Genomic DNA, 27,443 nt, shown 5'->3' with positions numbered 1-27,443 from the left:
ATACTACAAAGCCGTAGTAATCAAAATAGTATGGTACTGTCACAAAAACAGACACATAGATTAATGGAACAGAACAGAGAGCCCAGAAATAAACTCACACTTATATGGTCAATTAATCTACAACAAAGGAGGCAAGAATATGCAATGAGGAAAAGACAGTCTCTTTAAAAAATTGGTGTTGGGAAAACTGGACGGCTACATGCAAAAGAATGAAACTGGACCACTTTCATATGCCATACACAAAAATAAACTCAAAATGGATTAAAGACCCAAATGTGAGACCTGAAACCATAAAAATCCTAGAAAAGAGCACACACAGTAATTTCTCTGACATCATCTATAGCAACGTTTTTCCAGATATGTTTCTAAGGCAAAGAAAACAAAAGCAAAAGTGAATCACTGGGACTACATCAAAAGGAAAAGCTTCTGCACAGCAAAGGAAACAATCAACAAAACAAAAACACAACCTACTTGAATGGGAGAAGATATTTACAAATGATAGACCTGGTAAGGGGTTAGTATCCAAAAAATAAAGAACTTATGCAACTCAACACCAAAAAACCCCAAACAATCCAACTAAAAATGGGCAGAAGACATAAACAGACATGTCTCCAAAGAAGACATCCAGATGGCCAACGGATACATGAAAAGATGCTCAACATCACTTGTCAACAGTGAAAGGCAAATCAAAACCATAATGATATCACCTTACACCTATCAAAATGGCTAAAATCAAGAACACAAACGAGGGGTGCCTGGGTGGCTCAGTCAGTTAAGCATCTGCCTTCGGCTCAGGTCATGATCTCAGGATCCTGGAATCGAGTCCCGCGTCAGCTCCCTGCTCAGTGGGGAGTCTGGTCTTCCCCACCCCCCGCTCATGCTCTCTCTCTCAAATAAATAAATAAATAAATAAATCTTCAAAAAAACCCATAAGAAATAACAAGTGTTGGCAAGTATGTGGAATAAAAGGAACCCTTGTGCACTGTTGGTGGGAATGCAAACTGGTGCAACCACTGTGGAAAACAGTATGGAGGTTCCACAAAAAATTAAAAATAAAACTACCATATGACCCAGTAATTCCACTATTGGGTATTTACCCAAAGAATATGAAAACACTAATTCAAAATGATATATCCACCCCTAGGTTTATTGAAGCATTATTTTATGTACAAGAGCCAAAATACGGGAGCAATCCAATTGTCCATCAATTGATGAATAAAGAAGATGTGGTATATATAAACAATGGAATATTAAAAGAATGAATAAAAGAATGAAATCTTGCCATTTGCAACAACGTGGATGGATCTAGAGGGTATAATGCTAAGGGAAATAAACCCTGAGATTGGTAGTCATACTCTTACAACTGAGTCAGCCAGGTGCCCCCTAAAACCAGACTCTTAACTATAGAGAACAAACTGGCGGTTACCAGAGAGGAGGTGGGTGAGGGGATGGGTGAAACAGGTGAAGGGGATTAAGAGTATACTTATCGTGATGAGCACTGAGTAATGTATGGAATTGTTGAATCACTATATTATACACCTGAAATGAATATAACATGGTATGTTAACTATACTGGAATTAGAAAAATTTCTTTAAAAAGAATGAGTAATATGTTACTCTTTATAATGTGTGTACAGAACACTTTCACTATAGAGAATCTGGCAAAATTAGGATAAATATTGCAAATGCCCATTGCTTATATGACAAGACGTTGGGAGAATCAGAGGTAATTGTCACTTCATGTAAAAGGACCTAACTCCTTTTTAGCCCTTTGCCACTTGCTGACAGAATTTCACATATATTTACTCATACATAACTATCGCACCTAGAGACTCAATATTTGAATGTATGTATGTCAGGAAGGAGAGAAATAGATTTTACAATTTTTTCACAGCTTTGAAAATAGGCTTCATCTTCCAGTGGGAGCGAGCAACTCACAGGCGGTCAGGGAGGCTTTGGCCAACACCCCCCCCCCCCCCCCGGGGTTAGTTTGGCTGCAGAGTGCTTCACTCTCCTGGGGCTATTCTGGGCAGCCAGGGTGTGGTAGGAGGAATTGCTGGAACCTGGAGCCTGAGTTGGGAGGTGGCACCCGCCCCCCCGGCCTGAAGTTAGCCATGGCCACAGCATGAAGCATGGGTGAACGAAGGAAGCAGTCATCTCAGTGGAGCAATGTCAGAGTGAGCGGAAGGGACCACACTCCACACCTGTTCATGCTGATCTTCGCATTTTCTTTTCAGAAAACAAGGTTCATGCCACTGTTATTTATATGGTTAAAAATGCAACCATTCTGACAGAGATTTAAAAAAACAAAAATCACATGTGAGGTAGAAATAAATCACTTCTGTGACTTCTCCTGAAACTGCACTTTGATGAGAGGGGGAGGGGGAGAGAAAGCAGAGGGAGCCTACCAGGCTCCTGAGGCAAATAGGGAGGCGCAAACCTCAAGACAGTCAGTCAAGTGCTGGCATCACGTTGTTTTAAATGTGTTTCAAAGATGGGTCATAAGGGGCCACGTTTCCGTGTAGCAACACACGGAATTAGATGGTGTGTCCATTAGTTGGCATCTGGCAATGCTCTCTGTAAGTTTTTGCCATCATGTACTGACGGTGGGTGGCTGAGTTATGGAGCAACAGAAGTTTCTCTCCTTAAGTTTGTTTCACCAAACAGTTCTTAAGAGATAGCTTGTATCACTTTATATATTTATTAAATATCACCGAAGTGTCATTTAATAAAGCAATGCTTCGTACTACATGCCGAACACACTGCCCAACAAAACACAATCGCCACAGCTGCTTTCTTAAAGTCCTCACAACTAACTTTCAAACCAAACACTATTAAAATTGTCATCTACATAAGGATCCAAATAAGAAGTTTCAAGTAGGTAAATTAAAAATGAAGTCTCAATTTCTGGAAAGACACATAGGAAAGTGTTAACAGTGATTGTCTTCTGGGTGGAGAACTCTTGACTAGAGGATGAAGACAGATTTTCTCTATATTCTTTAGTACAGTGTGAATTGTGTACCATGTACATGGATTGCCTATTCCCAAGGAAAAATGGAATTAAAATAGAGAAAATTAAAATAAATATTCAGGCTCTAAGTTGAAACTGTGAATAGTAGATACCCTGCTAAAGTGCTTTTTCTTTTTTTAAAGATTTTAATTTATTTATTTGACAGAGAGAGACAGTCAGCGAGAGAGGAACACAAGCAGGGGGAGTGGGAGAGGAATAAGCAGGCTCCCAGCGGAAGAGCCTGACATGGGGCTCGATCCCAGATCGCTAGGATCACGCCCTGAGCCAAAGGCAGACGCTTAACGACTGCGCAACCCAGGCGCCCCTAAAGTGCTTTTTCTTAAATCTCCAAGATAAAGGGAAACAAGCTCTACTATTAAAAAACAGCACTCTTTCCTCCACCCTCTTGCCTCTCAATAGCTGTGTGTAATTCCTTCAAGGGGCCTAGTAAGCATGTGTGGGAGTTAAAAATGCATTTAATCATTTCCCCCCAAAGTTTGACAGAAGTGTGGCAAGGAGGGCCATCTGTTTTGTTTGAATGAGAAATGACCCAGCATTCTGATTTCAATTAGCCTCTTTGTAGCTTTATGTTTGAGCTGGTTCCATGGGTAACAGTTCAAACTAAGTGTAGAGAGGAGCTGGCCAAGTTCTGCCAGTGCTGATTTGTTTTAACTGTCAGTGATCTTGGAACAAGTATACAAGACAATGTTGCTGGTTATACATTAAAATGCATAATTTCATGGAATCAAAACAGCACATTCTAGAACTTGAGAGCTAAACAAAATATTGAAATGGTGTCTTTACATCATTATATCGAACAATTTAAATATTTAAAAGCAGTATCACTTACCCAAATTCTTAGTTTCACTCAATAAATACACACCTACTATGTGCCAAGTACTGTTATGCTCCGGGCATGAACCAAAGAGGATATAAGCAGTGGTTCCTGCCCTTCAGAAAGAAGTCTTTGATGTATTTGGGAGGATAAGCCTGTAAAGTTAAACAATAATCTGAGTGGTATTTAACACAGTAATAGGAGAGCTGTCAAACATCACTATGTAATTTAACAGATTACTAGGAGTTCAGGGGATGGGAAGGATTACTTGGGCCAAAACCTTTATACTGGAGGGGTCTGATCCATAGTGCTAAAGCAGGATTCTAAAGCCTGTGTCCCTTTACATCACTTCCACTCAGGTCTCTCTCTCTCTCTCTCTCTCACACATACACACAGCAGGTTTTCAAAGATGGGTGTACAGCCTCTAGAATGGTTAAAGGTAACCCAAGATGCATCACTGTATTGGTGAAGGTCCAAACACCCTGCAGGCTTTAGGGAAGCCAGCCTCAATCTTCGTCCTAGTCCTGCCTCTCAGGGTGTGTTTGTCAAAGACCCCAGATTCCTGGGCCCCCATCCTGCACAGTTGATGGCTCTGATACAAGTCATGCAATGGGTCTCAAGGAAGTCATATGAATGGGGGAAAGAGGGGTCACTTTTGATGGCAGCTAGTTTGTGCAATTCCAGTAATGACCGATTCACCATTTCCCTGCAGGTAAAGCAAATGCCACTGCACTCAGGAGCTCCCAGTTCTTACCATCTCATTTCCTGATGTCCTAAAGGAAGATTCTACCACCTCAGTTCTGCAGCTTCATGTTTCTTATCACGACCCCTTCTCCTCAAGGGGTTGGTGAAGTTCTTCAAAGTCACATAATCCAGAGCAGATGAGTGGGAGTCTGGAGGGTGTCCTTTGACCCCTAGTGGTGGCAGCCTAAGAGGACTTTGTGGTAGGGCTATGGTTCAGCAGCAGGATCATGGGATGGATTCTTCTGAGTCCACAGCTCCTTCCACCCTCGTGCTGTCAAAGCAGGACACAGGCAACTCTCCTGTGGTCAACCCTCACCCTCCCAGCTAGTTCGCTACTGTACCTGAAAGAGTCCGAGTCAACACACTGCGACATACCTTGTCTGTCTGCAGCATCAGCCAGAAGAGAGCCTGGTTCACTCTGACTCACGGGCCTATGATTTTCTTTGATAATACCGTTAACAAAAACATGTAGCCTATATTGAGGAAGAAAATCGGATTTGAATTCTACACAGACATCGATTACAAAGTATCGTAAAAACTAGCTTTGAAAAGTAAACACTAATCCTTCAATCTATCATTTTTCAGTTAAATCTGTCATATTTTTAATTCTTTTCAGAGAAATGAATGACCTATGATCTATTATAGTACTATTTATGTATCACAGTCAAGACCATTCGTGTGGCCTAGATTGCTTTTTGCTAAAAATAGCCAGAATAACAAATAGGACTTTGAGGAGCCAATGTTTTCTTCTTTATAAAATAATTCATTAATAAAAATGTCAACTATATCAGGGGGCCAAAGAATAAAAGAGAACAAAAGATAATCAAATGTGAGAAAGAACATAGAAAGTTCAAATGGGCAGGCCAAAGAAATCCAGTAGAATTTCAAAAGCTAGAGAAATGTGCAGAAACAGTGATTTTTAGTGTTTAGACTTCAAATTACAGTTAAGGAGAGAACAAATCAGAGAAGGAAACAGGTTTGACTCAAAAGTAAAAATTTCTGAGAAAGCAAAGCATTATGCTCTACATGTGAATTTCACTACAGGCAGAGATGTTATGGCCACTGTCCAGGCTATAGGAGAAAAAAAAGAGATATGGAAAAATTTGTTAATACATAAATTTACAGATTCATGAAATACTAGAACGTCCTGCTATCCATAGGCAAAAGGTGAGGAATGCATTCTGTTAAGTGGTCATTTACTCTGTTCATTAAAAACCAAAAGTAGGCCTTTATAAAGCCTTCTAAAGTTAATCATTTAAAAAAATCCTTAAGGCCTGTAATGCTTTATAATTTTAAAAGTGTTTTGTGACTCGTGGCATTACATCATCTTGGCTAGTATATGTAAAAGTATGAGGGATTGATAGCACAGATTTAAGATACTGGTTAATTTTCAAGTCAAACATCAAACGGAACAAAGGCACCAGATACCTATTCATGACCATAGAGCAACTTCTGGGCAGCGCTGTGCACAAGCTCTGCACTGTGTACGGTGCGGTGAATGCAGAAAGGTCTAGCCTCAGCTACTTCCCCCAAGTGCTCCATCACCTAAACAGTACCCTGTGGAGGCACTCCCTTCACTTAAAGCACGGATCATACGCCATAAAACCCTAACAGCAAATGTTGAACAGCGTTACTGATTAAGACTACTTTAAATACTGGCATTGCTTAAGATGATCCAATCAGCCAAGAGTTGGGACACTGAGAAAAAGGCACAACTAGGTAAATTCTGAAGTGACAAGAAAAGGAAAAACGACTCAGAAATCTTGTGACTGCCCTGTGTGTTCATGGCACAGTGGCAACCAAGGCAAGCAGGCTGGAACCGCGGCAGCAGACTCCTCAAGCAGTCAGTCACAGCCACAAAGAAGAGGCCGTGTCCTTCACAGTGTCTAACCACTGGTCTTGCCTTCCTCTTTGCTGGCTCCTTCCTCATCTTCACTCCCTCCTACATCTTTTCCTTTGATATTTTTATTTTCCCAATTGCCTCACCATTATTTAATTGTAAAATGTGCTTACTGCAAAGTATAAAGAAAAATAAAGGTTTTATATAAAAAAAATTCTATCAAAACAGTAAGCTCACTGCTTTACTCATTAAGCTAATTGTTTACGGAAGGAAAAATAAAATTTCAGTCAACAAAACTAGCCTAGTTCTGAATCCAGTTTTTTTTTTTTATAAAACCTTTTGTTTAGTTTACCAGCTTATCTCAACTGTACTTTAACAGTATTATATATAAAAAACTAAATATACTTTAACATAGAAAATAAATTTGAAAGGAACTGCTCTATCTTAAGTCTATGTGAGAAGTTAAAAATAACTAGAGCTCCTTCACGCTTCAAAACCAACAGGTTAGTTTTTAAAAAGGGTATCAACATAAAATTGGTAAGAGCCTAGCAACCTCACTATCTGATTTGCTCTCTCATAAGCAGCAAGCACTGAGCCCCTAAAATACAAGATGAATATTCTTACAGGTATAAGCAGACTAACGTTTCTGAAATCATCCCAAACTTCTATTTCCACATAAATGGATTTCAATTAGATGAATGTGAAAGAGAAATAGTTCCTTTTTTTAAAAAAATTTTATTTATTTGAGAGAGAGAGAGAAAACATGAGTGGGAGAGAAGGGCAAAGGGCTGAGGGAGAGGCAAGCTCCTCACTGAGCAGGGAGCCTGATGTGGGGCTCGATCCCAGGACATCAGGACCTGAGCAGAAGGCAGATGCCTAACCAACTGTGCCACCCAGGCACCCCAGAAAGTTACTTCTTAACTTTAAAGAAATATAACTGTGAAAACCAACTGAAGACAATGTAATCATAAAGACTGAGATTTGCTAGTCATTGCTAATGTATAAACAAATACTGACTTAAAAAAATTAAAAATGGGGTGCCTGGATGACTCAGTCGGTTTGGCATCCAACTCTTGATTTCAGCTCAGGTCATGATCTCAGGGTCGTGACACTGAGCCCTGTGTCAGGTTTTCCACTGGGCCTGAAGCCTGCTTGAAATTTTCTCTCTCCCTCTCTTTCTGCCTCTCTCCCCCTCAACCCCATTCCCTGCTCATGCTCTCTCTAAAATAAATAAACAAATAAATAAATAAAATGATTGAGATTTTTATTAAAAAAAAATAAATAAAAATACCGTGTTTTGAAAACCAGGTCAAAAATATAAAATCCTTAACGACGATGTAGTTAGGCCCATACTAACCACTAGACTTACATCATTTATCTGGCTAGATATGCACAACTAAAATTTCTATTACTGCCTAATAGTGAAAATCTCAGATTTACCACAAAGCCCAAGAGACTAGAATTGCATTTAGATCAACCAAGAAAGTGTTACATGAACAAAAATCAGTAAAATCTGATAAAACAGTATAAACCATTTTAAAATACCATCGGTAAATGATTTCTGTTTATAGACTCTCCTTGAATATACAATAGGTAATGATGCAATGAAGACGTTTTTACAATATTTATTAAGATAACAAATTTATAAATTGAAAGACTCAGAGGCACATAGTTTAAAAGGCCAATACCATGGGAATAATGAAGTCAACACAGAAAAGAAGATATGAACAGTTACAACCAATACAAGATTTCTTTTAAAGCCACATTCCCCCCATAAACACATCATATGAATCATCCTTCAAAATTACCATGATAAAAAGTTATTTCCTTCAAAGAAAAATAATTCTTTCCACCTACCGAGCCTAGAAAATCCTATTTACAATGAACTGTCCTGCATTTCATCAGTACTGTTTCATATGGCCTCCTCTATTCTGCCATTAGAAGTATTGAAAATTTTATAGCTATTGTATTTACAAATGCACATAATATTTAAATTTGCTCTTCATTGAGAACAACTGAATATATACTTAATCAAATCACGATACAAATGTTTTAGTGTTGAAAACACATTTTGTGGAGACAGGTGTATGGGGAAGAGGTGTATTTAGAATTATGTTGTTTCTGAAGGATTACTAGGCCAATAAATCTGATAAAACTCAAGGTAGTCACAAAAACAGGTCTTTGTTGATGAAGAATTTAATTTATTTCTGTTTTAACTGGACACACTGGCTTCTTCAGTCAACCTTCACCACACTGTATATTTTGGTAACAAACCAAAAGCATGCAAAGAAGCCAATTGTTCCTATAAAAGAAAAAAAAATAAACACTTTTCCAGAGGAAATTTCATATTTTACATAAAAACACAGATTTAAAATGGTTGGTTCCTTAAAAAAAGCCACAAAACTATAAACTATTACTTACCAGGCATAGATCCATAAGCTTTTTTGAGAAATATACAACTATCTCAAATCAAATCAAATTTTTTTACAGAAATAGGACTTGTAATACTTTAAGATTACCTAAGCTTTTTTTTTTTTTTTTTTAAAGATTTTTATTTATTTATTTGACCGGGNATTTATTTGACAGAGACAGAGACAGCCAGCGAGAGAGGGAACACAAGCAGGGGGAGTGGGAGAGGAAGAAGCAGGCCCACAGCGGAGGAGCCTGATGTGGGGCTCGATCCCACAACGCCGGGATCATGCCCTGAGTCGAAGGCAGATGCCCAACCACTGTGCCACCCAGGCGCCCCGATTACCTAAGCTTTCTATAATACATTATTTTCCTTATTACATGCAAGAAATCTGAAATTAAAAGCTGAATAGGATAACAATTTTCCTTTCCTATTTAATAAGATTATTTTATCACAAAATGGAAAACTATTAAAATTAATTCAAAGTATGATATGAATAGCTTAAAGAGAATATCAGATTCATAGAATAATTAAATGGGGATATTTTCTAAGTATAGTTATTGGGAATTATCAGTTTCTAAAGAACTACAATACAACTAATCGAAGTTTCTACAAAGCATTAAAAGTGATAAATTAGGATAGTAACAAAGATGCAGCCCCATGAATATGAGAGGTGGCACGGTGTCAGAGGACAGGGCAGCTCTGTCGAGACTGTGTATTATCCTCGGACTAGTCAACTAACATCTCCAAGCCCATTTCTTATTAAAACAGAGATAATTTGGGGGTGCCTGGGTGGCTCAGTCAGTTAAGTGTCTGCGTTTGGCTTAGGTCATGATCTCAGGGTCCTGAGATTGAGCCCCGCATTGGGGTTCCCTGCTCAGTGGGGAGCCTGCTTCTCCCTCTCCCTCTGCCCCTCCCCCTGCTTGTGCTCTCTCTCTCGAATAAAATCTTTAAAATAAAATAAAATTGAAAAAAGCAGAGATAATTTTATCTGCCCTATATAGAGTAAATGAGATGATTCATGAAAAAATATATGCTTTTCAAGTATCTTCATTAGTCTAGATTCCAAAAAACTTGAATCCTAGACAGGTGACAAAAATGATGCTCAGTTAAGTAAATGTCTAAAGGCCACATGGCTGGCTGGTAAGTAGGATCAGGACACAAATTCACTTTTTCTGGCTTCAAATATAGTGTTATTTTAAACCTTACCATGCTTAGATTTACTAAACATAAATTCTGACACTCTGTTTTGCAAAAGAATATTTACTGAATTGTGAACTGCCTACCATATTTTTAAAAACTGCAATTTTTCCAGAATCGCCCCGAGAATTATTAAGTCTAAGTGCTGAAGAACACAGAAGGGGATATACATATCTTCGTGTAAGCTTTATATTTAAAGTTCCAATGTTTTCACCACTGTTTTAAATGCAATACAAAGAAAATACATTAAAGATTTTCTAAGTCAAGAGACTATATATGAGACGTTATTATGGGATGTTATAAACATTATTGTACTCATTCGTACATCACACATGTCCCTACAATGTGCCAGTCACTGTGTTTTAGAGGACATAAAAATACACCTTTTGGATATTCAAAAGATCATTATTAAGCTTTGTGAAGAGGCTGGGGCTAAGTTTAGAACAGTAATGGTGAAAACATAAATGTATTTAAACAACCTTATGCTTAGCAAGAACTTCAAGATAATAAGATACTTTAAGTTGAGAAAATACATTTATCACCATATTTGGCAACCTTAGGTTTTGTTCTTAACAAAATACTTCTAGTATTTTATTTCGTTCTTAATATGGGATAAATCTAATGTACATACTGAAAGTGGCATCTTTCCTTACGTGACAGCATCATTGTTTTGTAAAGCAGACTAACTTCAGGATCTTGTTGAGGATTTTGGCATCCATATTCATTAGAGAAATCGGTCTGTAATTNACACATGCAAGACCCTCAAAGAGCTCACCACTCCCCTGTAGAGAATCTTTCCCATAAAGTGAAATACACCAAAAGTTATTGGTTAAACTGGTTGATTAATTCGAGGCGGCTCCCAAACTTAGATTACAAAGTTTTACTCTGAATAAACAAAATGTGACACTAAAAATCAAGAACAATAAAGTTTTAGGTGTTAAACTATCATTACATCACATGCCTGGAAAAACAAGAGACATTCACTAAGATCACGACTTTTGCATGCAGGCAAGAATAAATTATTCTATGTGTGCACTTACGGACACGCAGGTACAGATGCACAAGAACAGTAACTCCTTGTTTCATAGGCTACCTCTGTTTTACAGACTATTTAAGATTTATGGCTGTGGACCTATCTTATCTATCACATGGCACCAAGATAAATCCCCCCCCAACACACACACACCTACCCCCACTCTGTCTGACCAATGACCTGGAACATAAAATCAGTGTAAGAGCCTGAAGCTCATTCTACACTGATACAGCAACAGGGAACATCAAACCCTACCTAATTCTCCTAAATGTTAACAGATGACTAAAAAATAGAACAGTTCTAATTATTTTTAATTTGCTTTTCCTTTTCAGATCCTATACTTCCTCACAGAGCATGCAACACAGTCTAAGATAAAATTTTATTTTGGGGCACCTGGGTGGCACAGCGGTTAAGCGTCTGCCTTCGGCTAAGGGCGTGATCCTGGCGTTATGGGATCGAGCCCCACATCAGGCTCCTCCACTATGAGCCTGCTTCTTCCTCTCCCACTCCCCCTGCTTGTGTTCCCTCTCTCACTGGCTGTCTCTCTCTCTGTCAAATAAATAAAATCTTAAAAAAATAAAAAATTAAAAAAATTAAAAAAAGATAAAATTTTATTTTATTTTTTATTTATTTAAAAAGATTTATTTAAAAAGATTTAAAAAGATTTTTTATTTATTTAAAAAGATTTTTATTTATTTATTNCGCTTAACCGACTGAGCCACCCAGGCGTCCCTCTTTTTTTTTTTTTTTTTTTTAATAGGTTTCACACCTGGGGTGGAGCCCAGTGTGGAGCTTGAACTCATGACCCTGAGATCAAGACCTGAGCTGAGATCAAGAGTTGGGCACTTAACTGACTGAGCCACCCAGGTGCCCCGACCTGGTTAATCTTTTTAGAGGGTTGTAGTGAGCCACCTAGGTCACGTGGTTCCTGCAGATGAGCTGGGGCAGAAAACAGCCCAGACAGACAGCAGGGGTCTAAGGTCCTATGAGGCCCCACACCCTATCATCCACAGGCTGACAAACCTGAAGAATTGTCGAGCGGATTCCCAGTGGTCACTATGACACCCCTCAAAAGGGATGGCATACCCCAAAGCCCTACCTCACAGGCATGCAGTCGAGGGCGTTCATTGTTGCCCACTGGGAAACAAGCACGCTCTTTTTCTTGGGGTTTGCCAAAGTGATGGTTGCAAGAACAAGCATGTGGAGAGAACCTGCTTAAGAACAAAGTGAACACAGGATTAAGTAGGGAGAGAGAGACAGAGACAGGAAGACACAGCCACAGACTTCGTCGTAAGCCTTTGAATCCCTAGGCCCAGCCACATGGGATGTCTACCTTCCTCTGGACTTTTCATGACCCAAAGCCAATACGTTCCCTCTTTATTTATTTATTTATTTAAAAAGATTTTTATATTTAAAAAGATTTATTTAAAAAGATTATTTATTTAAAAAGATTTTTATTTAAAAAGATTATTGATTTAAAAAGATTTTATTTATTTAAAAAGATTTTATTTATTTAAAAAGATTTAAAAAGATTTATTTATTTAAAAAGATTTTCTTTATTTAAAAAGATTATTTGTCAGAGAGAGGGAGTAAGCACACAAGCAGGGGGAGCAGCAGGCAGAGGGAGAAGCAGGCTCCCCACTGAGCAAGGAGCCTCATGTGGGACTTGAACCCAGGACCCTGGGATCATGACCTGAGCCAAAGGCAGATGCTTAGCCAACTGAGTGACCCAGACGTCCCTAAGATAAAATTTTAGATGCACATTTTTTGTTAAAAAGAAAGGTTCCACAATTTTCTTTTTTTTTTTTTTAGTTTGGGTTATTCTATAAATATTTACCAAGCAACTTCTCTTAAGGGCTCTAAGACACAGAAAACTTCTATCTTGCGAACAGACAAGACACACATATGTAACATAAACACCAATACAATTTCCCATTTAGGCACTTGGATTTTGAAGTGGAGATATAAATTCGTAGTTTAAAACTTCTGGAATAAGGAGTGTGCTATGATTGTGTTTGCTTGATGACATTTTTCTCAAGTTCATCTTGACTTCACCCCCTCAATTTCTACTTATCCCCAAACTTAGGTAGCTAAAGTTTTTTACCCTACCTCTGAAATGAGCATGAGAAAGACTGCACCATTAAGAGGTTACCAGGGGAAAACTGGGCAAGTGTGGGTCCAGGTACCCCCGGCTGGTAGCAGAACAATGGAGCATGTCTAGCCTTCTTCCTTTAGATTTGGTTCCCTCACTTCTGGTTTACTGACATGCCCCTCACAGAGGGGCAGATCAAACAATGCTTAGCTGCACTGAGAACTAAACACAGGAGTGCTGAGTAGTAGACGCCGTCATGGATTTTATAAAAGGAAATATTTATAAATAATTTGTCTACAAACTTGTTAACTAAAACTAATCGTTTTAATTCTTACCGGTAAAAAGAAAGAAGATCAAAACCATTATCATGGTATAGCCAAAGTACAGAATTGTACTTGCTGTTCCTGTGATCTGCAGTTTTGAAAAGAAGTAGTGTATTGCATATATTAAGAAATAAACTGCAGTAAAGCCACTGGTAAGGAATGAACGCCATTGCCAATGATAATCCTAGGTAGAAAAGAAAAAAAAAACAAGAATTACTTTGCAGTTAATAGATAACATGTAGGTGAAGAGAGTTATAAAGCAAACACAGCTAAGAGAAACAACCCCCAAAGCTAATTTTTGCTATTATTTCCAGTCTCATTCCCCTACTGAACTCTGCCCATTTCTTTCCTCATTAAAGATGCTAAAAATCATCCCCTACTTTTGGGGGAGCTACTTGAAACTGGCTAAAAACACGCTGAGAGAGAGAAAGCGAGGGAGCAGAACTAGGGGGAGTGGCAGGCAGAGGGAGAGGGAGAAGCAGGCTCCCCGCCAAGCAGGGCGCCCAATGCAGGGCTCGATCCCAGGACCCCAGCATCATGACCCAAGCCAAAGACAGACGCTTAACCAACTAAGCCACCCAGGCTCCCCTGAAAAATCTTAAATGGTTTACGTACTTTAAAATGTACTCCTCCCAAAGAAAAGCAATGTACAAGAGCTTACTTACATAATTCAAAATTAATATTACTTATCTTACAGTCTGGTTAACTGTATATTAGGAAGATTATCCTATCAAAGCCTGGTTGAAATCTATTTTCAGTTACTACTAACAAAATTTAAACAAAGTCGATATTTATTTATTTATTTGATAGAGAGAGAGAAAGCAAGAGAGGGAACACAAGCAGGGGGAGCGAGAGAGGGAGAAGCAGGCTCCCCACTGAGCAGGGAGCCCAATGGGGGACTCGATCCCAGGACCCTGGGATCATGACCTGGGCCAAAGGCAGACGCTTAATGACTGGGCCACCCAGGCACCCCAACAAGGTCGGTATTTAAAACAGCTCTTCTTACTTTCACATAAAGTAGCTTAGCAGGAGATCTTAAAAAAAAATACTTTACTCTTTTCTACCCCTTGGAATATGTGAAAAATAAATATACTTAAAAAGCATACCAGCACAAATGAGAAAATCTTAAGGAATCCACACACAGAAACTACTATAGCAAATAAATTCAGCAAGTTGCAGGGTACAAGATTGAAATGAAAATCAGCTGTGTTTTTAAATGCTAATATGGAACCATCTGAAAAGGAAATTTAAAAAATAATTCTATTTACAACAGCATCCAAAAAAATAAAATACCTAGGAACAAATTCAACCAAGGATGTGAAAGGCTTATATACTGAAAACTATAAAACATTGGTAAAAAAAATTAAAGATGACTGAAATAAATGGAAAGACATCCTGTGTTCATGGACTAGAAGACTTAATACTGTTAAGATGGCAATACTGGGGGGCGCCTGAGTGGCGCAGTCATTAAGCGTCTGCCTTCGGCTCAGGGCGTGATCCCGGCATTCTGGGATCGAGCCCCACATCAGGCTTCTCCGCTAGGAACCTGCTTCTTTCTCTCCCACTCCCCCTGCTTGTGTTCCCTCTCTCACGGGCTGTCTCTGTCAAATAAATAAATAAAATCTTAAAAAAAAAAAAAAAAGATGGCAATACTGGGGCACGTGGGTGGCTCAGTCGGTTAAGGGTCTGCCTTCAGCTCAGATCATGATCCCAGAATCCTGGGATCGAGCCCCACAACGGGCTCCCTGCTCTGCTGGGAGCCTGCTTCTTCCTCTCCCACTCCCCCGGCTTATGTTCCCTCTCTCGCTGGCTGTGTCTCTCTCTCTGTCAAATAAATAAATAAAACCTTAAAAAAAAAAAAAAGTTTCCTAAAAATCTCACAGATTCAATGCATTTGCTATCAGAATTCCAATGACCTTTTTTCCAAAAAATGAAAAGCTGATCCCAAATTCATATGAAATTTCAAAGGGTCCTGAATAGCCAAAATAATCTTCACAAAAGAACAAAGTTGGAGGGCTTACCCTTCCCAATTCCAGAATTTACTACAAAGCTATAGTAATCAAAACAGTGTGGTACTGGCATAAGGACAGCATACACACCACTGGAACAGAATTGAGAATCCAGATATAAATCCATACATCTGTGGCCAATGCATTTTCCACAAGGTTACAAACCCATTTAATGAAGAAATGGTATTGGAAAAACTGAATATCCAACATGCAAAGGAATGAGGTGGATTCCTAACTAATTACCATAATAAAAAATTAACTCAAAATGGATCAATGACCCAAATATATAAGATAAAACTAGAGGTAAGTGAAAAAAACGGAGAAAAACTCAGAAAAAAACAGAGAGGTAAATTTTCATTGCCTTGGATTTAGCAATGAATTTTTAGATATGGCAACAAAAGAAAAAAATAGATAAATCAGAGTTTATCAAAATTAAAAACTTTTGTGTAAAGGCCATTACCAAGTAATAAATACAACCTACAATATAAAAATATTTGCAAATATATTCTCTAATTTATCTGATAAAGGTCTAGTATTTAGTATTTGGAATATATACAGACCTCTTACAACTCAACAAAAAGATGAACTACCCAGTTCATAAACGGGCAAAAGATCTGAACAGACATTTCTCCAAACACGATGCACAGATGGTCAACAAGCAAAAAGAAGATGCTCAACATCATTAGTCACTGGGAAATGAAAATCAAAACCACAAAAAGATACCACTTCATACCTACTAGGATGGCTAGAGTTAAAAAAAAAAAAAAGGGAACACAGCAGCAAGTGTAGGAAAGGATGTGGAGAATTAGAACCCTTATGCATTGCTGGTAGGAATGCAAAATGGTACAGCCACTGTGAAAAACAGTTTGGTGGCTCTGCAAAAAGTTAAAGAATTATCATATGACTCAGCGATTCCACTCCTCTGTATATACCCAAAAGAACTGAAAACTGGTACTCCAAACAAGTATTTGCACGTGAATGTTCACTGCGGCACTATTCTCAATAGCCAAAAGATGGAAACAAATCTAATTTCCATCAACAGATAAATGGATAAAGAAATTGGGATATATCTATAAAATGGAATATTATTCAGTTATAAAAAGTAACAAAGTACTGAATCTTGAAAACATTCTGCTAAAGTGAAAGAAGCCAGAACCAAAAGGCCACATATTGTAGGATTCCATTTATATGAAATGTCCAGAATAGGTAAATTTGTAGACAGAAAGCAGATTGGTGATTGCCAGGGTCTTATAGGGAGATGAGAATGGGAAGTAGCTGCTTAATAGGTATGAGGTTTTACTTAAGGGTGATGAAAATATTTCAGAACTAGAAAGAGGTGGTAGTTACACAACACTGTAAATGAATGTAGTAAGTACCTTGGATTGTCCACTTTAAAATGGTTGATTTTAAGTTATGTGAGTTTAACCTTAATTTTTTAAAAAAAGCATCTCAAGTTTAATAAAGTTAGATTTAACCTCCCGTATAGAAAATAACTACAAAAGAATGATTTAATACAACCCAGACCTCTAAAAATTAATTCTACATATGAATGCCATCATTTTGCCATGAATATAATTCATTATAATGTAATCACTGAAATGTTTTAATGAATTTTTCCACTTAAAAATGTTTACTAAACTTTCAGTCTAGAAATACCTATATTTCAAGAATAATTTTTAATTCAGACATTTAAAAACTCAAAAATGAAAACTTAGCATAATGTGCTATTCTCAGAAAATTAACATTTATAAATTTAAGCTCTGAATAAATATAAATATAGTGAACTGAGATACTATCTTAATACATTCCTAAAGAAGGCTACATTTGATTTAGGAATACAGGTCAATTTCTATCTTCATAAACACATATTTACAGAAATTATTTCAATTAATAGTATTCAAAGTTGCTTTATGCCAAAAGTATAAATACTGTCTACAAATTAATATAAGTGAACATTGCTAATACATACCTCTGCACATAGGTGGAAATAGCAAAGAAGTATAGTTGCTTCTGAACATGTAATCACCAAAATGATAAACACCAGAAATAGGAAGCCAAACATGTAATACATCTGGTGTGACCTATAACAAACACGTGAGGATTAAACTAAAAATATTTTCTCTTGACACAGTAAACGACACAATTTTTTCATGTTCCCCGAACTGGGAAAGGTTTGCTTTTTGTCCCAACTAATCAAAAAGATGACAAATTCTCGTAAGTGTAGACAGTGATGGAGTAGGGGTGGGGCAAGGAGAGGAAAGGATTCGGCAATGTCATCGGATTCTGCCTTCTCACTCAACCTGAAACTCTTACTCAAATATGCTTAGTCTAATTGTCTACCAGTGAGTCAGATAAATTCAATAAAAAATTAATGGACAGGCAGAGCCAAAGTAAAAAGGGGTCCATTTGGTACAAATTGTGTCTTATCGTGTGTGACAGAAACATCTGAATTGTGAAACTGCTTTCACAATTGGGAAGGAAAGATATGTTCTAATCGCTAAAAAGCTCAAATTCAGTTCTGACTTTATGCTACTGCAAACCTTGGTACGCGCTGTAACATGTCAATGTGATTGAATGATGATGATATACTGCAGTGTATACTCCCTAATAACAAACAGACTGGCTCAAAATTAGCACTATGAGTTTCTCCATGCAAATAAGAAATCAGAGAACGAAGGAATCCTGGGATTAGTAAGAACTCTGAAGGTCATCTACCTCCACCCTTCTCCCAACACTCGCTGGACTCCCCTTTATCACAGGCTCAGAGTATCTTCTCTCTGAAGCAATACAGATTACTTATTGAAGAACACAGGTTTGGAGAGACAGGTTAATTTTCTGTTACATGGTAGCTGTTTGACACAAATAAATTACTTAACACCCAAAGCTTCACCTCTTTCTCTCTAAAATGGGATAATACCTACCTCATAGAGGTCTGAGAATTAAAAGAATAAGCACTCAACAAATAATAGCTGTTATCACCACTGTTCCTTTTCTCACATGGAAGAGGTAAAATAACCTTTTGGCTCTCAAGGTTTTTGTTAGAGAACAGTTTACATTTATAAGATATAAATAGTCATTCAGAGAAACAAAAAGAGAAAGCTAATACCACATATAATGATAATGGGAATAAGAAGACTTCACCCTTAGCTTACCAGATACTATTCAGAATGAAGAAAAGCTGTATAAAGATGCAGCCAAAGGGTAAAATCCCTCCCATGATAATACCAGGCAACGGCTTTGTGTAGAAGGACTGCTCAGGAATCTGACGTGGAATCTGATTGGTTCGAACGGGATGTTCAATGGCCTTCAGTAAAATAAAGAAAGCATTCACAATTATATATTTATTTTAAAAATTCTTCTCTATATTAGACTATTTGCCTGCTTTTCTCTCAGCTTCCATGCCAATACTACTGGCAATACAAATCTACTTAAATCATCAAACTGAAATTTGTATTTAGAAGCAATGACCCAAACACTATCAGGACAATATTCATCTGTGCACTGGAGCAAGCCACCACTGTTTCCAGCAGCTATCCACTAATGGCTTTAGATAAAGTAAGACATACATAGAAGGAGATAAGGTAGTACTTAAAAATAATAGTTAAGACAAAGGTAGAGTTAGTTTTTCCCTTTTAGTTATATACTTGTAAGAAATCAGCTGGTTCTGAAATTACTGTCAATGTATTTTTATTTGGAGATGGGCAATGTCATCTTTATTAAAATAGCTGAATTCTACTAACTTAAGAACACAAATGCAAAAATGAATGGCTATATGAAGCTTTATGACCATAAGCTATTGATAATATTCTCCCTTTCATAACACATGACATGGTAGTACAAAAGTGAAACCTAAAGTACCTAAAACACAGCTAAGGGGGAAAACGGGTACCTGTAGAAATTCACTTGCCTGCAAAGATTGCAAAAACATACTTCTATAGTTTTTGTGATGATACATCAGAAACTTAAAACTTGGTATTCTCATTGAGATTATACTTCTGTGGACTAAATTATTTTACAGATATACATGTGCACAGGTAGAGAATCATCATGTCCTTCTTCAGTGTTTGTATTTTTAACAGGCATATTTTCAGAATTTTAAGTACTTATTTATCTATGTAATCAAAAAAATTTTAAATCATGTTAGGTCACTATTTATGCTATATAGATTTAAAATAATAAATTTTCAATTCCAAAGAATTGAAGGCTGGCATGGTAGGTACAGTGGAGACAATGAAGCACTGACAGTTTGTTCCAGGACATTCTGGGTCCCCTTCACAAAGTGTATGAGAGTAATTCATTATATTTCTTTTAACCTTGTGGACCAGACGCTTTTAGAGAAGAGCAAGGATAGTGAAGTGAGAAGGACAGTGAAGAATAAATTCCCATTTTCTTCTTAGCCTGAGGTCAGAAGAGGGCAGCAGAGGTGGAGAAGACTGGGGGGAGGGTGGAACTCAGCTTCAATGAGAATCTTCCTTAAAATCAAGTATTAGCAGGAAAACCATGTAAAATTTATTGTAAAGCTACATGTTAAAAAAAGGGTTACTGCACTTTCTAGTCACTTTTCCTATAGCTTTCCTCCTAACCCATACTCTTTGTTTACTTCGTTTTAAGCAATACAGAAACACTTAATGCTAAGGAAACAATGCCATACTTTTTAGGTTAGAAAAAAAAAAAGAAATTCAATCATTTTTAATGTTAAAGGTCAAAGTTTTCATCAGTTTAAGTTAGCATTTCATTTTCTATTAATCTATACTTTCCACTCACTTGAAATCTAAGTTTACATCTGCAACTTCTCTACCACACCCCAAAAATACTATTTTAAGAATGACTGCAATCAAATTAAGAGGTCATCCGTTTTCTATAAAATCCAGATCACATAGGATAAGTATATCTTTTAGACAGCTTTTTTTTAAGACACTTTCCTATCTTTTAAGGTGGCATATGCTAATTTCCATAGCAGAAATTTATTTGAATAAATTAACACCTATAAACTTACATTCTTCTTAAAACCGAAGTATGCACCAATAAATGTCAGAGGCACAGATATGCAGAACCAAAGAGCCAATATGGCAACCAATGTTCCAAAAGGAATAGCTGCTGAAGATCCTTCTCCCCAGAGAATCAGATTCATTATAAAGAAGTCAGCAAATACAATCCTGAAAGACACAATAGGCTTTTGGGTAAAACTTGAGTCAGAAGCAAATGATATAGTACCAATCATATGTCATTAATATTATAATTTCTATGTTGTTATATACAAAGAAAATGAAATTGCTGAGTAATGGGGTATATGAATTTAAAACTTCACTAGAAATTGCCAAATTACTTTCCAGATTTTTCTGCCTGACTTAAACTCCCACCAGCAGTTTATGAAAGTTATCTCTTTACATATTTCCTCATGTTTTAGATTGTCAAGTTTGTTGTTTTAATTTGCATCTCCTGTTGACAACTGCCACTGAGCACCTTATGCTTGTTGGCTTTATAGGTACTATTTCTGTGACTTGCTGGTTACATCTACTGCTCATTTTTCATTTGGGTTGTACATCTTTTCCAAAGTTATAGATGTGAGTTATTTATATATTCTAGCTACTAAATAATTCCTTGTTAAATATCTCGTTCTCCCAGTTGATAGCTTTTTATGAACCCAAACGAGTGAACATGTGTACTAAATTTCCCTTCAGTCTTTCTTCTATGAGTACCTTTTTAAAAACATGGCTGTAATCATACTATAATTGTTTCTACACTCCCCACAGTTTTTAATGTGATCGGTCATCAATTTTCCCCTTTATCCTTGGTGTACTTTAAGAGAAGAAAGTCTTTCCTAACCTGGGATCATGATGATACTTTTCTATATTTTCTTCTAATCATTATGCCCATTACATTTAGATTGTACCTGGAATTGATTGTGTGTGTGACTGGTAAGAAGAAAGTTTCTCCCTTCATATATACAATTTTACCAGCATCATTTAACACTTCTTCTGGTTTGTGATGCCACATCTAGCACGCTTCCATGAATATCTGGTCTATTTCTATGTTTTCTGTGCTAGTAGCCACAGCACATTGCCAAGCCCCTCATACACTAGGTATTCTCATCAAGTAACACGGTGAATTTATATCTCATACTAGTTAATTAGCTTTGTAAACTTGTCACCTGGATGGTGCATGTTTTGACAAGTTATTTCAGATATTGTGAAGGTTTTCTGTGGCTAATACTCCTGTGAATAGAGTCCTCTTCCCATACAACTACAACTACCATTAAAACATTTAATTTGCTATTGGTAGTATTCAGGATGTTGGAATATTAGCTGATATCTAGCCATACTGTCAAACTCTTGCATTAATTCTCTATGTTTTATGGCTGAAATTTGTTGATGTTCTCTGTATACAAATTATATCACAAATAAATTGAGGTTTTTATTAATATAAGGAAGCATTTCTTTCTCCATTAAATTCTTTTTAAATATGGAAACAATGTTTAGTAACATCAAATGCCACTTTGTTGCGTCTACTGTAATAATTACAAGCAGGTGTTTATTTACATAAAATTACATGAATTAATTTTGTCTCATTAAGTGGTACTTTTTAAATTAAATATTTATTTTTGGGGGGGAGGGAGAGGGAGAACAGGAGCGGGGGGTGGGGGGGCAAAGGGAGAAGCAGACTCCCCGTTGAGAAGGGAGAATGATGTGGGACTGGATCCCAGGACCCTGAGATCGTGACCTGAGCCAAAAGTAGATGCTTAACTGTCTGAGCCACCCAGGAACCCCATTAAATGGTACTCCTTTTCCTAGGTGAACACCAATTCTCCCTGCCCCCTTGGGTTCTTGATGCACTCTTGTGTGCTTTTCCTCTCTCTCCCTCTCTCATTACCTCACCATCCTTCTGGTGAACACCTACTTTTCAGGGTGGGATGAAGAAGATAAATCAAAGAAGGGCTGATCAGAGATATGAAAAAACTGGCTTAGGATAATTTCTATGAAGCCAAAAAAGAAAGACGTTTCAAGGAGAAAGTATCCCAATATTAGATAATGTAGAGAGAGAGAGACTGAAGACAGAGAAAATGATTCCTAGGTTTAAAAATGGGAATGTGGGGCATTTGGGTGGCTCAGTCATTAAGCGTCTGCCTTTGGCTCAGGTCATGATCCCAGGGTCCTCGGATCAAGCCCTGCGTAGGACTCCCTGCTCAGTGGGAAGTCTGCTTCTCCCTCTCCCTCTGCTTGTGTTCCCTCTCTCGCTGTGTCTCTGTCAAATAAATAAAATCTTAAAAAAAAAGGGGGGGGGGGAATGTTGTTGGTAACCTTTGAGAAAAGCTTTCACTAAAGTGATGGAGAAGACAGACAGATGATGTGGCTTTATGCTGTAAATGTATGCTGAGAAAATGAGAAAAAAGGAATGTAGGATATTTTTTCAAGGCAGCTTGTTGGGAACGTAAAAGAAGTAAGATAGTAGAGGGAAAGATGCCTATGAGATGAAGCTCTTTTTAGGATTTGGGAGGCCTAAGTTTATTTGTAGGAAAGGAGATGAAACACATGAACAGAATGTAGAAAAAGGGAGAAACAGAAGGTGCTAGAGATTAGGAGGAATATCTGAAAGGCAAGATTCTGAAGGAAATCACAGCTGACTTATCCTGGGAAGAAGAGACACTTCTTTAGTTGACAAAAGCATTTAGTTTGAGAAAAGCATCTAAAAATATGAATACAACATGAATGGCTGAGAAGCATGCCATTCTTCATGGAGGTAATTATCTGAGAGAAACTTTATCCCAAACATGTATAAACAATGCAACTATTGTCACTCTTTTATTTCTAGCTTGCAAATGGAATAGTCCAGGTTTCTAATTTTAACCTTTGGCTTTCATTATTGCTGCTGATTGCTCAGAGACTGGCTCCTGTCCACCAGAAATCCGAACTTGGGAAGAAAGTGGGTTCTAGTTCTAGGACCAGACATCAATCAGATACTTGATATCAAAAGCTATCCTCCCAAAGCGTCACAGTTATTGTTTGTTGTTTTTGTGTGATCACTGTTTTTTTAAACGCTTACTACATATTACTCTACTGAATGGAATAAACTCTAAATAAAACTTAATACTTTAAAACAATTTTTTATCTTTGAAATATAGTTGACATACAATGTTATATTAGTTTCAGGTGTACAACAGTGATCTGACAATGTCTATCCATTGCTCACTGCTCACCATGATAATAAAGTCACCGTCTGTTATATAATGTTAGTACTGTATTATTGACTATGTTCCTTATGCTGTACTTTTCACCTCTATTGCTTATTTATTTTACAACTGGATGTTTGTACCTCTTAATCCTCTTCACTTATTTTGCCCATCCACCTCCCTTCTCCCCTCCGGCAACCACAAATTTGTCCTCTGTATTTATGAGTCTACTTCTGTTTTGTTTATTTTTAGATTCCACATATAAGTAAAATATTATGGTATCTGTCTTTCTCTGTCTTATTTCACTTAGCATAATACCCTCTAGGTCCATCCATATTGTCACAAATGGCGAAATCTCATTCTTTTTTTATAGCTGAGTGATATTCCATTGTGTATGTGTGTGTGTATATATATATTCAGACACACACATCTTCTTTACCCCATTCATCTATCAATGGACACTTAGGTGGCTTAAAGGTGGCAATACTTTTGACAGAAATCTGAAAATGTTCGCTTGCCTAAACTATGTTCAAGTGAAAACCCCTTCTTGTGATCAGGTCAAAAGCTTTCAATGCAGCCTTACACATGGGCTAAGAAACAGACTTTAAAGAAAAGGAATGTAACAATTTCTTGTGCCCAAAAACATTTTTCCAGGGATGCCTGGGTGGCTCAGTCGGTTAAGCGTCTGCCGTCAGCTCAGGTCATGATCCCAGGGTCTTAGGACCGAGTCCCACATCAGGCTCCTTGCTCAGCAGGGAGCCTACTTCTCCCTCTGCCTGCTGCTCCCCCTGCTTGTGCTCTTTCTCGACAAATAAATAAAATCTTAAAAAAAAGGATACTTTTTCCAGATATGGCAGGTGGTAGTCACTGTGTAAATGTTTATTAAATATTCACTTTTTATCCCTTTTTAAAAAATTAAATTCATTTTCTAGGGTACATGGTTTAGAGAACAAGAAGATTCAAGACTAAAGAAATCAAAAATTTGGGAACTAAATTTTATGACTATGTAAGAAAGTTACTATTGAAAAGTTACTATTACTTACCCAGGACAAAGAAATGATGTCAATAAAACATTTGTTTTCCACTTCTCACCTCCAAAGGCTGTAGAAGAAAACAAAAGTGGAATAACACAGACTTTTCTTCAAAGCAAACCAAATGGCCATATATGTCCAGGATTAAACAAATTTTCAGACAGCACTGGGTCCTCACTCCTAGAAAATCGCGCTAGCAAATGGTATGACAAGCCCTCCACAAGTGATGCAGATCAGAGACGCACATCACAGCACTTCCCTCGACAAACCAAGCTCTCAAGATGCTTGCTTCAGCGTAATAAATCTAACACTTAAAGGAAGGTCATCAAGACCACTTCTTTTTCTAATTTTTTTTTTTTTAATTTCCAAATAAAACAAACCCTTAAGCTCTAGGCCAGTTTCAATCCATGGGTCTGGGTAGAGAATGGGCATACTGGGGATTCTCCTTTACCTTGCAGCCAGTTTCAGAATTTGTTATATAACTAGGAACCCTCAAGCCTAAATTGTAGCACACTTAAATTTTCTAACTGAAAGTCTGTACATGAAGATGTTTTCAGAGCATGGGTTTTTTTTTTACCTCCTCCCTGTCACTTTAAGTTACAGGTTACCTATGAGGTTATCTCAGTAGACTTCAGGATTCCATGGCAAACGCTGGCATTCACTGACCCTGGCAAAACTGCTTTGCCAGTCATCTAGTCATATCCCATCCTTACCCCATGGCCCTGATGCTTTTTTTCGCTGAAATTTATTTTGCTTTTAGAAAGCAAGAATACAAGAGACTGCAACGAATTATATTATAAAAGCAAATTAAATTATGTCAGGGCTCTTTAGCATGACCTCTCACTTAAGAAAAGGTATTACTATATATACTACTTATTTTAGTTAATAATCAGTGATACTCCTAAGTATATTATCTTCCTTTATTAGTCTATATACATTTCTATGAATGTAGCAAATCTAAGTTGCTCAGCCAAACCTCTTATGTCAAAACTCAGAAGTAGAAGAACAGAGGGGATGGTGGATACGCAGCACCTACATTTGCTTACCTCACCATATGAACGTTTTTAAACAAAATCTAGGGATGGTCATCCACATCACAAGCTTCTTTTAAAGGTATGTATCTATAATGCATATTGTTTCAAGAAAATCACCGACTGGACGCACAGGCTCAGGTGCAGAGATTCCTGACCTGACAGTCAAGGTGGCTCTTACTTACACTTATAAAATCTGGCAGCGACATAGCCTGCAGGAGTGCCCAGCAGCACCCACAGGACCACAGCACAAGTCATCAGTGCTCCTCTGTTGGCAGGTGACAAAAATCCCAGGCAAGCGAAAACTAAAAAATAAGTATTTTAAGTTACAAATTTTATTCCTGTTTCCTTTCTGAAGTAATAGAAGACCCCTTTCGATTTTTTATTTTTTTATTTTTTTTTAAAGATTTTATTTATTTATTCGACAGAGATAGAGACAGCCAGCGAGAGAGGGAACACAAGCAGGGGGAGTGGGAGAGGAAGAAGCAGGCTCATAGCAGAGGAGCCTGATGTGGGGCTCGATCTCATAACGCCGGGATTACGCCCTGAGCCAAAGGCAGACGCTTAACCGCTGTGCCACCCAGGTGCCCCACCCCTTTCGTTTTTTTAAACAAGAAACCAAATACAATCTCATTAATATACTGTCTTACCATACAGTCACACTAAATCTTAGCAATATTTTAAGGTACTACATCAACAGGATAATAAATAAAGCAAACTCTACTTTGGCCATTTCTTGTCAGGGTCCATAAGATCCCACCTTTCCTATTATCCGGGAAGGCTGACTGGGTGCTCACGGGTGCTTTCAGCTCTTCTGATTCAAGTACAGCTTTTTTTTTTCTTTTTTTTTAAGATTTTAAAATTTTTTTGAGAGAGAGAGGAGGGAGGGAGGGATGGAAAGAGAGAGAGAGCGCACATGAGTTGTGGGAGGGACAAAGGGGAAAAAGGGGGTAGAGAGAGAGATAGACAGTGAGAATTTCAAGTAGACCCCGTGCTGAGCAGAGCTGATGTGGGGCTCGATCCCATGACCCTGAGATCATGACTTGAGTTGAAACCAAGAGTCACTTAACCAACTGAGCTACCCAGGTGCCCTGTCAAGTATAGCTTTTAAAAATTAATATGAATAAAGATATTCCCACCATGAAATAGTCCCACTTTTGTTCCCTTTAAAAATAATACTTGGGGAGGCAGTGGTGCCTGGGTGGCTTAGTCGGTTAAGCATCTGCCTTTGGCTCAGGTCATGAGCCCAGAGTCCCAGGATTGAGCTCTGCACTGGGTTCCCTACTCAGCAGGGAGTCTGCTTCTCCTTCACCCTCTGCTGCCTCTCTCTTGCTCATGCTCTCTCAAGTAAATATATAAAATCTAAAAATAAATAAATAAATAAAAATACTGAATCCTCTGGGGTGAAAAATACCTTATAACAGTCAAACACAAAAGACAAGACAAAACCTAACCAATGAATAAAACAAGAGAATATGGGGCGCCTGGGTGGCACAGCAGTTAAGCATCTGCCTTCAGCTCAGGGCGTGATCCCAGCGTTACGGGATCGAGCCCCACATCAGGCTCCTCCGCTATGAGCCTGCTTCTTCCTCTCCCACTCCCCCTGCTTGTGTTCCCTCTCTTGCTGGCTGTCTCTATCTCTGTCAAATAAATAAATAAAATCTTTAAAAAATAAAAATAAAAAAATAAAATTAAACAAGAGAATAAAGATTTCACAG

At 37.7% G+C, this 27,443-nt stretch overlaps 1 protein-coding gene across 1 annotated transcript in view; it reads right to left on the bottom strand.

Annotated features, from left to right (window-relative positions):
• Positions 1 to 8,038: 8,038 nt before the first annotated feature.
• The window catches only part of TM9SF2 (transmembrane 9 superfamily member 2), a 58,397-nt gene continuing 38,992 nt past the window's right edge, over positions 8,039 to 27,443 (bottom strand). Inside the window, exons 11-17 of the mRNA XM_002914865.4 lie at positions 25,911 to 26,030; positions 24,707 to 24,764; positions 20,493 to 20,652; positions 18,649 to 18,800; positions 17,466 to 17,577; positions 13,500 to 13,671; positions 8,039 to 8,731 (exon numbers count right to left, since the gene is read on the bottom strand). Of these exons, the coding sequence (XP_002914911.1) occupies positions 8,664 to 8,731; positions 13,500 to 13,671; positions 17,466 to 17,577; positions 18,649 to 18,800; positions 20,493 to 20,652; positions 24,707 to 24,764; positions 25,911 to 26,030 (842 nt within the window). The 3' untranslated portion in view covers positions 8,039 to 8,663. The remainder of the gene's footprint in view (positions 8,732 to 13,499; positions 13,672 to 17,465; positions 17,578 to 18,648; positions 18,801 to 20,492; positions 20,653 to 24,706; positions 24,765 to 25,910; positions 26,031 to 27,443) is intronic.

This window comes from Ailuropoda melanoleuca, chromosome 7 (assembly GCF_002007445.2).
Source record: "Ailuropoda melanoleuca isolate Jingjing chromosome 7, ASM200744v2, whole genome shotgun sequence".
In the NCBI taxonomy this organism is placed as follows: Eukaryota; Metazoa; Chordata; class Mammalia; order Carnivora; family Ursidae; genus Ailuropoda; species Ailuropoda melanoleuca.
This window is presented reverse-complemented; position numbering and strand designations above follow the sequence as displayed.